General features: G+C 36.7%; 1 protein-coding gene across 1 annotated transcript in view; it reads right to left on the reverse strand.

Moving 5' to 3' along the window:
* The window catches only part of GLI3 (GLI family zinc finger 3), a 268,366-nt gene that overhangs the window by 186,938 nt on the left and 64,942 nt on the right, over positions 1-16,486 (reverse strand). The window contains exon 2 of the mRNA XM_063304165.1: positions 8,827-9,069. Within this exon, the coding sequence (XP_063160235.1) occupies positions 8,827-9,069 (243 nt within the window). The remainder of the gene's footprint in view (positions 1-8,826; positions 9,070-16,486) is intronic.

Consider the following 16,486-nt stretch of genomic DNA (forward strand, 5'->3'; position numbering starts at 1 on the left):
CTACCTGATTGTGGAGTTGCCACCCAGCTACTTAACCAAAAGGACACCTGTACATTGGCCAATCCAGAGCCTTTGCAGGAAAACAGCCCAATTTGAAGCATTCCTACTCCTGATTGATTAGCAGATTACAGAACTTTCTAGGTTCTTCTATAATACATTTTTGCTATTTGTCTTCAACATGCCCTTTATATTGCAATGTTTGCTTAGTTTTCTTTCAAACTATTAGCAAGGAACTTCACTGAGTACTCCTTTTATTAGCGCAGGATCCGACAATCAATCCTTTTTGTTTTGGCAAGACTATACTTTCTTTGCTCTCTATTGATTCTGACCCTTACAATTGTCCTTGATTCCAGACACCAAACTTTCTTACTTTTTTCCTGGACACCCACCTTATTGGTGAGTTTTTAGCTCAGTTCTAAAATTAAGACAGGTTCTTTAAAATGGAATCTTGTGATCTTTTTGTAGCATTATCTCTGCTCCTCTTAATATCTTCCTCATTTCCATCATTAGCAACTTTAACATAACTTTAAGATAACTTCAAACTTATCTTTAACTGCTATGCTGAAGCTCTCTTTCTTACATTCAGAGAAAACATTCTACCTGCTTCTAAAGTAGCTTTATGTTTAATATGTAACAATATATGTACTGTGATATAATATACCAACTTCTTACTTCTACATTACATATACAGTACTGCGGTTGATTGTGCATGAGTGCTGGTTATATAACCATTGGCTGTGATCAAATTGAGAATTCAAATGATTTTAAGAAGTCGCTATAGAAAATTCTAAGCCAAGACCAACCATTTAACCAACCTTTAAAACTTTTGAAAATCTGTTTAGATACTTTCCACTCTTTTCCTAAGCCAAAACTTTCACACTGTTTATTTCAATAGTCAGCAGAAGCCCTGCTTTAAGACTCTATGATTTGATTTCTCTGCATACTTTGTATTATTCAACTGTTTCAATTTGGGGGTTCCTAATAGCTACATTTGAATTCCCTCCCCCCCACCCCCCATTTGCTACAAGCACAAGAACTCCCAAGGTCCTCTTTGGGGCATGGGGGCTTTCAGGACAATACTCAGCCATACCAAAGTCCCTTGAAGGTTTTTTGATTTGGTGCATTTGAGTCAATCTTGACTTGGCGACTGCCTGGACTGTCCTTGCAGTTTTTTTGGCAAGATTTCAGAAGTGTTTTGCCCTCACCTGCTTCCTAGGGCTGAGAGAGAGTGACTGGCCCAAGGTTACCCAGCTGAGCTTTATGCCTAAGGCAGGACAAGAACTCCCAGTCTCCCAGTTTCTAGCCTGATGCCTTAACCACTACACCAAATTTCTTTGCACGCTCTCTCTCTCTCTCACATTCTCTTTTTTAACTTACAGTGTATTTTTCAACTGTCCATGACCAGTTTCATTGTTTTTCTACGTTACCATTATAAGAATTAACACACCAGTTTACACAGTATAGAGAGTAGCTATCCTAACCAAAATGTATTTACGTATGTTAACACTGAAAAACCAATTTTCATCTTCAAACCTATACCATGAGATAACTACGTCCAGTAGACTATAACTCCAAAAGTCCATTTTATATGAGGCTGTATCTCATTACGCTTGCACTGAACAAAACTTCAAAGGCTAAACTTACTATTATTGATATACAATGGTTAGGATTCTGTTTGGAAGCAGTGTTTTATAATGCGCAGGAGCCTGAACACAATATCTATCTGTAACTCATGAAAGGAGCTGCATCTGTTTCCAAAACTGAACTGAAGCACTTCACTTCTTCCTAACTGAATCAGAAGTACTGCATAGCCCTAATTATTATTGACACATGATAGAAGGGAAAGGGAAATTCCTGTTTTCCAGAACTCCCCGAGAAAATTCAGATTAATTTGCCCTTTGGGATCAACCCTCCTTCTTTGATCAGAAGGCAATGACAAAACATCTGTTATGCATCCTCAAGGGGAGGAACATTTTCATCTTCCTGCCTGTATTAAAAAACAGTCTAAATCCACTTACCCTCTTCCCAAGATAAAAAGCATAATTGTCAGCACCATTACAAACAAGACATTCAAGTGAAGAAAAATAATGGAGAAGAAAGGCACAGGGGAAATAGAGGATCTTAGCCTAAGACTGCCTATGTACAGCCCTTCCTGCACATGTGGGTGAAACCTTTATTCCATCATATTAATCAAATACCAGACTTGAAGGACAACAGCTAGGGCAAATGCCCTGTAGGAGATCTGGAAAATGGTCATTCCTGGTACTACCTCCTATTTTCTAAGGATTCCGGGCATTCAGACCTTCAATGTGTAAAAAAACAACATAACCCTTAGAAATAAAATCAAGTAAAACCAATGTGACACAAGGTTCTCTAAATTATCATTCTACCAAATGCTGCATCAGCAAAAACCTATTTATGTAAAAATGTTTAATGAAAGTTCATACAGCTATGCTACAAAATTCCTACATTGGAGCTCAACTCCAAAGCACTGCTATCAACTCAGTGCATCCTAATGGAGGGGCAGGAATTCTTTTAACTGATTTTTTCTCTAGGCTTCCATAAGCTTGTAAAAATGGTTATCACTGCTATTTTCTTACCCACTAAAACAGCCTGAAAATATGTAAATGTGAATTCAGACTTCCTACATGTTATCATTCCTTATTAATAAAATCAAAGAGCCCATCTAACTTATGCTGATATTTTTCTTAAGGTGAGATGGCTTTCAGCAAAAAGGGCCAACATTCTGGAAAACTCAGTTCACTTTTAGTATAAATGAAGCATCTGATTGAAGCAAGATCTTACGGGTAGGAGTGGTGGTTAAAAGTACCACCAGAATCCTACGAAGATGGGGACAATAAAAAAATGCCTATACCCTGCCAGTCCAATACTCCACTTAAAGTAGACATGTCTTTTTAGCTTCATCTGTTTAAATATTAGAATATACTTCATTAGTGTAAAAGATCTCTACTCATCCTCTGGGCTATAAAATGGAAGACTGATGGCTAAGGATGTAACACCAGGGTCTGAAATTTAAGATCCCTTCTTCTTGGTAATCACCAGCTGCACTGCACTGATGAAATCTGAAAATCAATGATGTGCAATTAATACAGTGTCACAACAATAATTTTATTCGGAGTCCCTGAGTCATCTTTGGCAACAGATGCAGAGAAGGAAAGTGACATAACAGCATTTTATATCACAGCATTTTAAGCTAATTGCTCAGCTCTGTGCTAAACTAAACTAAACCAAACTAAAAAAAACAAAACTGTAAAGTTGGGGTGACAAAGAGGTCTGTTATTTGAATATATCCAGCTGAAAACTTAAGGATGAAGAGCCCATTCTGGTTCTTGAATGAATGTATGAATGAACCGATCTGTCCGTTAGTTGGACTTTCCCATCAAATGTTTCACCATGAGAAATAATGGATACCCTTTGCCCATTTTAAAATGGCATGTTTCTTTAAGGTAAAAAGTGGTTTTAATACTCTCTGAACATTTATCTTGGTATATACACAGTCTGTTTTAATCAGGCAGGTCATTTCCCAAAAAAGTCTTCATTAGGGCTAGGGCTAACATTGGAGGGCTAGTCAGATTGCTCAGAGTTCAAGGAAGCTGATGCTTTGCTCTGATTCTAGAGTCAACCACTTGAGAGATATGAGGTAAGTCCCTTAACTGAGCAGGTTGATGTCTGGAACATTTTGAGTTCCCAGAGTGTTATGGTGAGAATCCATCCATCATTAAATATGGAAGAATTATCACCGGAATATTGATACAGTGTAGTTAAAACATGTTAAAAGGAAAAAAAAAAGGGCAATGGTGAAAAACAAATCAGCTACAAGAGCTTCAGACAGAAAATGATTCAGATAGCAAAGTACAAGATAGAATTAATGCAACCACTTCAAATCCAAAATCATTTTCACATTCCTTCTCATTTTACAAAGTCAGGGAAAAAAATTACTAAACCCACTGACTTTTCTCCTAATCCTGAAAAACTGGTTTGACGGTTGTAGTACGTACAGAATAGCTTGCTTTAACAACTGAAAGTTTTGGTCTCTAAAAAAAAATACCCCCCATTAAAAAATAGATGATTCAGTACTGAATCATTTAGTTTGGGGGGGGGGGGTTTGTTTTTTAATAATCTTCACAGTGAAATTACTTATAATGGATCCTGAAACTCTATGGTCAAGGAACATGAATAGGAAGTTGGAGGAGACCTACCCTCATTTATGCTTACAGCTGCAACTGCCGTAAGGGGGACTATATCTATACTTTTGCCTTTTGTAGTGCTTTAAACGGTAGGGAAGATCTTGCCTACTTTTGATCGACACTGCTATTGCCCCATATACTTAATTACACACTAGAACTTGGACCCACCTTGTGGATGGACAGGAGAGAGAAGGAAAGATGCCATTAGTAACTTGTATGGAATTAAAATAGATGAAAAAGACTTCAGCACTACAACATCCATAAGTTAGGAAGCTGGTAGTATTAATGCTGTCTTCATCCTCTCTGACTGAAGGGCCTCAGGTCTAATCCATTGACATTGAGGAAGCAAGAGAAACATAACATTCTTTTTAAAAATGTGGTTAGCACAGATACAGATACTCCCCTTGCCCTGAGACATAAAAACCCTCTTGCCTTGCCTGCTGATGCCAGGAGGAATGATAATTTCAAAAGATAAACTGATGTGAATAGTTTAGCTATAGAAGCACTTAGAAAATTTAAAAAATGCTTTTTTGACCTGTAAATTTATGTTTATTATTATTATTATTATCTTCACAATGCTGTATCTTTGTCAATTGGCACTGACAAAATTTATTGAATACATAGACTGGAGGAGATAATTCATACCAGTCTTTCTGATTTTTAAAGAACTCTCTCACAAGAGAGAAACACTGTAGGTACAGATATACATATGCAAAAAGATTTCCATCCCTTCCTAACAACTTAAAGTCCCTAAGCAGACTTGTATTCCAAACTCAACCAACTAAAAGCTTGTTTGGGGAGCTGGTAATTAAGACATATATATGTTCACTTTAGAATAAGAGAAGGAAGAAAAATAGAAGTTATGTTCTTTTTTCCTCTGTGTTATTGAAAAACTGCCTACACTTTTAAGTTCAAACTGGGTATATATATAGAAGCACAAGACATCCTGAAAATGCCACATTTTCCAACCACAGAAAATGAAGGAATTACATACCAGCTACAGTAGAGAATACAGCCTTTTTTCTCCATCTGTTCACCAAAATTAGTAAGAAACTAAATAAAACAGATGTCTCCAGTGCAGCTCTACCTATAGCAACAGGAGGGCCATCCTACAATTACATAATCAGAATTCTTCTCAGAGACTACCTGAAAGCATTCGGCTCATTACAAGGACTATCTTAATAATAAAGGTATAGCCTAAGGGCCCTGAACCTTTCCTGTTTATTCTCTCTGCAGGTATTCTCTTGCTAATCTGAATATACAAAAAGGTTTTCTCCCATGTAGTTTAGTTACCCAGCATAGCAATAATCTTGTTGCAGCAAAGGGAAGGGGAAGGGGAGGTCCTGTGGCACTTTTAACCATAAAACTTATTATGATACAAGATCTAATGGACTATAGTCCATTTCATCAGACCTGGTCAATTACTTGTATTGTGCTGTATGTAAACAAACCAGGAAATGAAGTTATCATGTAGAACTCCTTATGCACGTCCCCACTGGGATGGGAGCCAACATCACAGAGAAAGAGACCTTAATTGTTATTTGCTCTTTAACAGTGAAGGCTGGGACTACTAAGGATAAAGGATATTGCCAACAGGTAAGGCAATGTGTGTACACATGCACAGATACACTTTCCTTATTGCAACTAAAATTAAAATGTTATTTGTCTCGCCTTCTTTCATTTAATTTAACCAGAGTATTGATTCAGTTACAGTGGTGGCAATCTAAATGTGAAAACATGTTATAAGTAAAAATAAAAATGGAGTTATATATTAATATTTATATGACAACATAAATACTGAATACAATATAAGAAATTGAGTGTTACAGCTCCCTTCATAATCTTTTTTTGATTGAGTATCCATGGTGCCCTTAGGAGTCTTCTCCAACACCAAAATTCAGAAGCATCAATTCTCTTTCTCTTCCACTTTTTCAAAATTCAACTTTCACTTCCATACAGTATCACAGGGGAAATCATGGCCTGCACAATTCTGATCTTTGTAGGTATAGACTTATCACAGCATCTGAACTAACTTCTCCAAGCTCTTCATTGCTGCTCCACCAAGTGTTAATATGTGGCTTTTTTTTTTTTGCTGGTTCCTTTACTGTTGATAAACCCTAAAAAGCAGAAGCCATCCACCATTCAATATCTTCATTGTCAATTCTAAGATTAGTTGTTGTACCTCTTCTTTATTAGTCCCATTTTTTTCATTCTGTTCTTAATTTAAAAAAAAAAGGTGGGGGAATATGGAAACAATCCAGACCTGATGTATCAGCCACAAAAATTATTTTGGATAATTAAAAATATCCTATTCTCCCTCTCCCAAAAATTAATTCACACTCACACACACACTCATACTCACAAACACACACAGACACATACTGCAGTTTCTGTTTTATGAGGGAGACAGAAAAACAGGTGTAAAAACCTCTATATGATTTTTCAGCTAAAGTTTCTTCGCCCTCTGTGGTGATCCATTATTCTAGTCATTAACAAAGCAGTGATATATAGTCTGAAAGAAGTTTCTTTGGCATATTAATATGGCACTCGTTGGGCTACTGTATGGGCTGAAAATGCTAAAACAAGATACCAAGTGATATGAAACAGATCGATGTTTTTCACATACTGTCTTGCATAAATTGTTCCTTAATCTCCCTTCATCAACTTGCCAAAATTATACTTTATTTACTGATTGGTATCTGTAATGCTCAAGGAAAGGCACAGCAATGTCACAGGATAAAAGTAGTATTTTCCATATTTAAACTAGGCTTTAAAACATATGTGCATTTCATTTGTACTTATAAAAGGATGGTTCTGCTGTGAAAGAAACACTGCCAGATACAGTGGTTACATTTTAACGTTTATAATCCATTATATAACCTTGAGGGCAACAATCTGCAATATCTCCAACTGAAAACTACTCCAAATAAAATATTTGGGGGCCAGTTGTCTATTATGCAAGATCTAAAAAAATCTGTAAGGCAGGAAATATTTGATGACAACATTTCAATTATTGGGGGCTGGGGGGAGAGATTCTACACTTACTGTACCTTACTCTTAGTGAACTATTTATCACTTTCATGCCCATCTAATTTCATGGCATTTATTCCCAAGTGAAGAATAAATCAGATGCAGGCTATGAAAACCATTTAGGTTCAATCTTAATACACATGCAGCGAACTGTGAGTTGTGGGTTTTGATATGACCTAGCAAGGTACACCTTAACACATAAATAGTAACACATAGGGTGTTCTGGCCTTTTGCTCTTTAGCAGTTTTCCAGGATGATAAACTTTTTAAGATAGGGAGACTCAGTAATGTTTAGTGGGAAAGCTACTAATGAGCACCTGTCTTCTCTGATATATTCAATAATCTAGCATATAATCAGATCTCAATTACAACTGAATACAAACACAGAATTGAAACTTTTCCCCTGAATTCTACTGTACACTAATGCCCCTCCTTACTCATCATTCACAGCCATCTTTTATCATCAGATTTGGTTTTAAAAAATGGCTGTTCAAGTAATAACACTTTTGTGCAAGACACACTTTGATCTGCAGTCTGACGAGTGAACATTCTCCTTTATTGCTAGCCTAACTGATGAAGGGATAAAAGCCAGTTTTATCCCTAGCAGGTTTTTTTTTAACACAGTGAGAAAGAGAAATGCAGTAATTAGTTATCCTGGCTAATGACTTTTTGCCTCAAAACACTAACATTCTGAATGAATTTGGGGAGGGGTAACAAATGAGTAAAGGATTAAGACCCACCCCCACCTTAACAGCTTTTCATGGGCCTTAGTTTATCATCTGTTTTGAGAATATGAAAGGTTAAATGGCAAATACAAATCACAGCAAGATGATAAATCTATTATGAAAAGGTACAGGCTGATATCTCAAGATGTAGAAACATATTTCTTTACAGGCACAGAGTATGGGGACATTTAAAGCATTTTTTTTCATCTGTTTCTAATTGGAAGTTAGTTGTATAACAATGAATAACATCTGTGTCCAGGTGTCACTTAATTTTTTAACTGTATATTAATGTCTGGTCAAGAGTACCAAAGTTACAACCCAGAATGTTCTGTCATTTTTGTTATATTATGGCTGGAAGCAGAGTTGATGCCCTTGTCTGCACACTTCCACTGGTGTAAAAAATATCATGTTAAAGAATCCTCTTCAAATTTTGTAAGACAAAAAGGGCATAACTTTCCATCCTTCCTATCATTGTCCTGCCCTGTGCATGCTACTAAGTCTAAGAAATGAAATGCAACTAGTTATAATACAAGAACTCCTCTTGCATGAGTCTTACAGGAATGAGTAGGAGTAGCACAACAGCCCAATGTAGCAAAAAATCATTTAACTCAACTTATTCAGAAGAAATTTTGGTATATACACCTTTTGTTAACTGCAATGGGACAATATATTAGTAAATTCCTTCTTCCCTTCTCTCCCCATCAGCTAAATTTCTCAAAAAGCAGATAAATATTTTTAAATTACCTTATAAATATGATCCATCTTGAAGCAGTGTTAAATATAATATAAAATCCTATGGAAGACAAGAGCTAGTAAAACCATTCTCATACGTCTTTAAAAAATGAATTTGCTTTAAGTACTTACGATAAGGAGGATCCATATAACCATTCCTGGGGTCCATGGCAAAGACTGTCCCACGATAAGGTACTGAAGGCTCAGGAAGATGTGATATAGATCCATGGATCTCCTTTTTGATTAATGAAGCCCTTTCTTCACTAGATGTTGAAGGTTCTTCACTGATTTTACTGAGGCCTTGTCCACTTTGTGGCTGCATTGTGATTGCGTTTCTTCTCTCTCTGTGATAGGTTTGTCCAGGACTTTCATCCTCTAGGGAGGAAAAGAGAGATTGGGAGGGGAGAAGAGGAGGAAATAAAACTTTTAGCCCAGCTATAGCGTTTGATCGAAGTTTTCTTTACAAGTTTTCCCAGCCCTCTAACATGGTACGTGTTGCGTTTAAAGGAGCAGGTACCTGTGTGGTTATGAAAGATGTTCCTTGAAAAATGTAGGAGGAGAGGGGGAGAAGGAATCTAAACCATTAAGTGCAAGTGGGATTTGAGTAGAGTATCTTCAACCCAGTCCTTAATGCATTTACCAGAGAGGCCATTAATCATACAGGAATGGACACTGACTGGCTCCCCCCATTCCACATTTCTGGGACAAGGAGGCTTAGAAGTTTTGGAAAAAAAACAATTTGTCACAAATCACAGAAGACCCCTGCTAGCAGCAACTAAATCAAGCTTAGCTACCCACTGTGCTTTATACTTCCCAGCATGCTCCTTCATATCCAAAAAGGAGGGATTGTTGGAAAGAGAAAGCTCCTTGCCATTAAAGAAAAATATAGTTATTAAATTCAAAAAACTAAGGGCTTCTAATAATTGTGCATTGAACATATGAGGCCACCTGATACAGAATGTGGGGGCAGAGAAGTCATGCAGTCAGAATCAACTATTTGAAAACTTATCTCAATATGTATGTCGACACAGACCATAAAACATGGTAGGCAAGTGTACAGATCCAATCCAATTAATATTCTTTTTCTCCAAACACTGTAGTTCTGTACTCCCAAGCATCACTTCTGTGTTAGTCCGTGCAAAAGATGGAAAGCGGCAGACTTGACAAAGTTGGTGAATTTGCCAGCCAAAAGGGATAATTAGCCTGTCCCAGAGAATTCACAGCAGAGTGGTTTTGAATTGATATATAGAAGGAAGGATCCCAAATGGAGACCAATTAGAAAGTGGGGGGCTGGAAATTGTATACATTTAAGTATGTTTTCCCCAGCTAAAAGAAGCAAACCGCTTCCCATGTAAATGCTATTTCTCTTCCAGAGGGAGCACATCTCACTGAAACACTTCAAAGAAACAAGATTAATACAGGTGGCTTGTTTTTACCCTTACATTTCTACAAAAGTAACAAGGTTAGCAACTGCTGTAAAAATGCTTTAAAAATGTAAAATGTTCGTACAATGAAAATTTCCTCTTTTTAAAAAAGCAGCGCTCATATGGTATAGTTGAAAATACATTTAGGTCTTTTATATTTTAGGTACATATCTACAATATAAATAAGCATACTTATTTATAACCATGGTCTATCGGGTCTGGGAATTATAGTTGCCTGAAGTCCATAGATGAGTGAATGTCAAACACAACTGGACACAAGTTTCATACATTGCTACCACTGTGTAATGTGTGAAATTACCTATTTTACATTTAGTTATTGTGAATAGGAAATATTAACCTATCAAATTCCAATAAGTTAATATGGCCAATGATTGTTTAAAAGTTATAAAACACATATTAAGGAAAATGTTTAAGCAGTATTAATTAAACAAAATGACAATCATCAGTTAGATTAGTGAAACGTTTTTTTGAAAGTTGGGGAGGATATAACTTATGTCATAATTACGCAAAGCAAAACAGAAATCAGAAAAATTTTGCTTTTTAAAAAATGTTATAATAGGTTTAAAACTATTTCAGATTTGTTCTAGGTTGGAGTATCTAAAGTAAACTTTGGAACATTTGTAGCTTTGATGTTACATTCATTAAAATAATCATTTCTTCATTTGCCATTAATTTTGAAGAAGACTGAAAGGATTTTAAGGACTAATTCCCTTTCTGGATTGAAAAGCTAGTCCTGAAAAGTACAAGTGAAAGCAAATAAATCCAAGTCTTTTCTCTTTATTTGATATATCCAGGAACCTTTTGGTGAATAATACAATTGCAGTGAAGTATCTAGACATGCTTAGAAATAAAACAGCTGCCATTAACCCTATGTACCACTCTCTAGTTTAATACTTTTCATTGTGTGTCCTTGCAGCTTATCCCAAACTTTTACAAGTAAGATCTATTTTCCTTTGGCTAAATGTAGAGAATTCTATAATGTTCAGAAAGTTTCCAGACACTTTAATTAGACAAATTTAGGCTAAAACACTATGCTAAGTGAGCTTACTGTTTAATTGATAAGTGTTAGAAATGTTATGGGGTTGAGTTTTTAGTTATGTCTAGGTCCTACTCAATTTACTTCAGAGTATGATCTATCGGTCATTCATTACTTTGTACTGATCTCATCCCACCTTACTAAGAATTGCAGCAGTGGACTCCATTTCAAAATAAACTGCATGGAGATGGTTGACTTTATTTATTATAGACACATTAAATTTTTTCAAAGGTTTCACTTTTTTCCCCCCTGTTGTCTGTCATTGTGGCCGGATCTCAATTACTTAACCAAAAGGTTTTGTATAGAAGTGCTATACAACTTTAAGCTTCTACAGTATAATGTGAGGGATGAAAAGTATATTTGATGATTACAAAAACATGAAGAAGTACAGACCTCTGTTTCTTTCATAGAAATGGAAAACTGCTGGTCAAAATCACCAATTTCCCTCCCCCTTTTTAATACTGTGGCATTTTTGCATTAATGAGAAATTCCAATGGGCTAACCTTTGGTAAGAGTTTACTTCATGTCCTGCACTGCAAGGGCTCCTTTTTAAAGGGGGCAGATGAAAAACTTGACAGTGCACGCACTCCAGAATACAAATAGCCAAGTGGTTTGAAATAGCACTCTCTACGCAGAAAGGAAAACTTTGGGGGCAATAATTCTACCAGCTCTTATAACTGCAGTAAAACCACTTCAGTGAGCCAAACAGTGAACGCTGCCTAATCTTGTTCTGTTTCAGCTGAATTGTTCAATAAAATTTAAGAGTCAGTGCAGACAAGCTGTGCCAGGCCAAATTATTGACAGAAACAGACAGTCCACCATGGCAACAAGTGGAGGTCTATAGCTAAAATGTAAGCAAACAAGCCACTTCTCCAGCAGCATCTGCCAACTGAGTCTTAAGCCAATTGAGACTTAAAGCCAGAAGCACAGAATTGTTACAGCTTGCCTATAGTGTCTATTTTGCTTCCCTTTACCAAAGGGGGAAAAAAGTAGCAAACTAAATACCAACTGAAAGCCTGATTAGTTTCAATTATGATCATTATATTTATTGTTTCACACATTTCTTCACTTTTTTTATTATTATATTATAATAATTATAATTATTATAGCACTGGAAGCAGAATGCATTTCTACCACTCCATGTGTTCTCTCTATTTGCAAGGATTAAACTGAACAGCAACCACTTGAAACTGTTTCTAATACCAAACAGCACAAAACATATACTTGAAAGGAACATTTTTTTTCCTCCAGTACAACTGGATTGAAACAAGAATACTCTGAGCACGTGCAAAGTATTTTCCCACACCTAATCTCTGAATTTAGGGCAAGTCTTCCATATCAGAACTATAGCTTCCAGATATATTGGAGCATTAACATGCCTCATTTTTCAAGCTATGCTTTTAGATGACAAAATATAGCAGGACACAGTCTGACCTCTACATAACTCGCCAGTGATATACAACTTCTTTGTATGCAATAATAGGGACAGAACCAAGGATGGAAAGAATTTATTTAGAGATACTAATCACCAAAAATCTTTGCCCACCAAAACGTATCATCATAAATACTCATTTTGGTCAGCTCGTTTTGAAATCTAGGAAAACACATCCACACAGATTACAGGTATGCTAAACTTTGTTCAGTGAACTTTTCTCTTCTTTTCCAGTAGCTATAAGAAGCATGCTTCAAAAGATAAACAAGCTACCAATTTTTTTTTTTTAACTTTAAAAAGTATCTTCCGATGTTTGGTTGAGAGAGAAAAATACTACTGGGATGCTTCCAAAAAAAAAAAAAAAAAAATCCTGAATCTTAGACTGCATGGTTTTATCTTTATTAATGTTTTCTCTTGCAAGCAATTAAGGAGAATCAGTTACTTGTGGTTCTCGTAAGAGACAAAAAAAAAAAGATTAAAGACAGGCAGGGTACTTACAACTCAATCGAAAGGCTCTTTCCTTGCTTTCTGGAAGCTCTTCTCTTGACCGAAATTCTCTAGCTAGTGGTATGTTGGAACTCCTTCCGTAGCTCTCTCACTTTCTGCCTCTAGTTTCCCCCCTCCACCCCTCTCTCTCTCTCTCTCTCTTTCTTACTGTATCTCCCTCCTTCCCTCACAGAGGCTGTGCTTCTCCCATTAGAGGAATTAAAATTGGTTGGTGCCATGCTAAATTTAACAAGCTCATTAGTATTCTTCCAGTGTGCTTGGTAGTGAACTCTCCCTATTCAAGCAGCTCTCTCAAGCTGAGGGGTCAGGCGGCTAATCATTAAATCAAACTAATGTCACCCTATCACAATCGGCCCTAAGAGAAGGAGGGTTTATTATTTCAGTTTATGCTAAATAAACGGTTTTACTAATGGTCTTCAAGCAAGGTCAACAGCATCTTCAATTATAAGGCAAACTTAACACGAGTTGTTCTAAACCAAAGGGCTCTGTGTTGACTTAAGCGTGAGCTCCGCTCTGCAGATTGCCACCGGCGGGCTTGTACAGGAATGCATATTGTACATTTCTCCTTCGTTGTCATCTTCTTTTTAAGCAAAGGGTAATCTTTTCTTTGCCAGAATTGGTGACTTGCGTAGAGACTGCTCATTCACCTCTCCCCAACCAGCAAGCTGCTCAGCTCAATTCACCCCACACAAAGGCTGAAGACCAGACCTCAATGGACCGAGTGAAACATGTTCAAAACTAGGCTCTCTATTGTGACTGAAATTCTTAACATCTTTTCAAAAAGCGGAGAATGCCTTGAGGCTAAAGGAAGAAACAGGCTAATGGTGAATTGGGAATACTGAGCAAATTTCAGAGCCCTTTCCTCCTAGCTTTTGAGGTTGAAAGCAAGCTCTATCCTTTCATGTTTCAAAGTCCTTTTTCCTCCCGCAGTGTCACAGAAGGATTTGAAAAGAAGGTAATTGTGCTCACAGTCTCCCTGATCAGAGCTTACGTCCTATTTCTGGTATTTTGGAATACTTCTCGCAATAATGGTGCATATAACTCAATCCCTTAACCAGCCTGCACTCAGCAATTGCTCATTAAATGAACAATTGCTGGTATAAAATGCCTTTTATGTTCAAGGTCTGGATATAAGATAAGTATTCTAGTACTCAAAATTTCATTTACTGAGGAAACTCGTCATCATTAAATTACCAAAATGGAGCCACGGCAGCGGCCCTCTTCCCATAAAGTAGCACTTGCAGCTGATACATCCAGTTCCCTTTCCACTTAAAAAAAGTACAGTGCAATGGTGAAATGCTTAATACAACAGTTAACCAAGAAGGAAGAGATCCCCTATGTGCAAGAAGAGGTCTACCTTTTAGAAACCTTGTGCTTCACTCTGAATGATGTAACAGTGCTATGTCCATGCGCGCTGTATGTCTGGCTTCTCATTTATCCTATTCATGTAAATCCCCTACCTCAAAATATACCAACTAGCCTTATTAAAAAGTTATAGACTTACTTAGAGACCCTTATGATGGAGGTAAGACCTACTGAAATTAGTGCTTTGCTTTCCAAGTAAACATGCTCAGGATCTGGCCATAAAATTTAGTTCACTTTAAGAAGGGAAGTTTCTATAAAACTTACTGTTCTAGCTGCATGAATGTTTATCTTTGAAAAAAAGTTATTTTTAAAGTAACCACCTCCCGAATACAGACACAGAAAGCCATTCTCAAATCAGACTCCCAGCCCATCATAAGCATATAAATCAAAATTATCTCAGCGGGCTAGATAGCATACACTGAACTTTCTTTATATGTGATACTTGAACATTGTACGAACATTCTGCACTTTATGCTTGTCTATATATTATCTGGCCTAACAATATTAGAATGTATAGACATATATTCTTCTTTGTAATGAATTTTTGACTTATCAGTAATTTCTCATATTTCTTTTGTTGTTGCAGACTGAACTGCAATATACAATTCCCTCACAATCTTTTATTTTCGCACCTTGATAATTTGTGGGAGAGCAGAGGTGCAGTATTTTGCTTTTCTTTCCTAGAACACGTTTAAATGTCTATGCTTATGAAAAAGGAAAATGGAAAAAATGAAGACTAAGAAAAGAATAGGAAATATTCAGGAAATGGACTGGATGTTCCTGACTGATGCACAAAGAATTAGGTATGAAGAATATTTTCACTGAAATTTAACAGTTTAACAGTTAAACTGTAATAATAATATATAACGTTTTCAAGGTGATCACAATCCTGAACCAACTGTAGTAAATGGAAATACGTCTACTACTGCCAAAATGGAAGCTAATCTCAAAGAGAAAGAAAAACCCTCCTAAGCTGAGATAAAATACTTCATTCCATAATATAATTCTTAAAGAGTCCCCTGTACAGAACACATTGACATGACGCATGCCTAGTTACACCCACTCTTTATTCCACAAGTATACAGACAGACAAAAAAGACTCATCTTTGGTACTCTCTTCTGCAACACCTTAATTTCTATCCTCAAATATTTTAAATCCTTTTTCCCTTTTGCTTTTCCATAAACTCTCACAGACACACCCGTAGAGCTTATCTAGCAATTTAGGAGTATTATTATAATTATAAATCTGTCTCTAAGTTCTTTTTTTGCTGTTCCCCTTCTCTATATAAACTTACTCTTTCTGCCTGTATCAACAAGAAATGCACTATTTCCATTATGCAAGGCAAATTACCAGGCCATTTAAACTATAATACTTCATTAGAGTTTTTTTTCCAGAAAAAAAAATGAATAGGTATAAGGATATGTATGTGGCAATGCATATGTGATTGTGTGGATGTGTCACATAGAAAAAGGCAGCTAAAAGTTTGTTCAGACATGTGGAACATATAGTACAGTATTTCATTTGGGTGCAATACAGCAATATGTAGCCCACAGGTAACATTACAACTAGATTGCTCCCAAAATACCTTGGGCCCACCTGGGACAGCCTTCCACTTTAGATCCCCATGTTTCTCTATAGAATGGGCATCCTTTTAACTAGGAACTAGACAGCATACAGTTACTATCCATGATGGCTTCCTTAAAGGGTACCAAATCCTTTTTCAATTATTGAGCTTTATCTCACAAATTTGGCATACCTCTTCAGGGAATTTAATATGTTTGATATTAGCACCACTTCTGCTTCTGTTGAGAAGGATCACTGCACACAAGTTGAGTCCATCAGTTTACACTACAAATGCTCTGATTGTGTGGCAAGAGCAATGCTACTTGACATTACCTTAAGTGCAAGGTCAGCCCACCAGACACTCGAGCGAATGCCAACTCAGCTCTGCCATCACTGCCACCTCAAGAAAATCAAATCTGATGGTTGGTGGCAGTGGCCAACAG

This window comes from Candoia aspera, chromosome 4 (assembly GCF_035149785.1).
Source record: "Candoia aspera isolate rCanAsp1 chromosome 4, rCanAsp1.hap2, whole genome shotgun sequence".
Taxonomy (NCBI): domain Eukaryota; kingdom Metazoa; phylum Chordata; class Lepidosauria; order Squamata; family Boidae; genus Candoia; species Candoia aspera.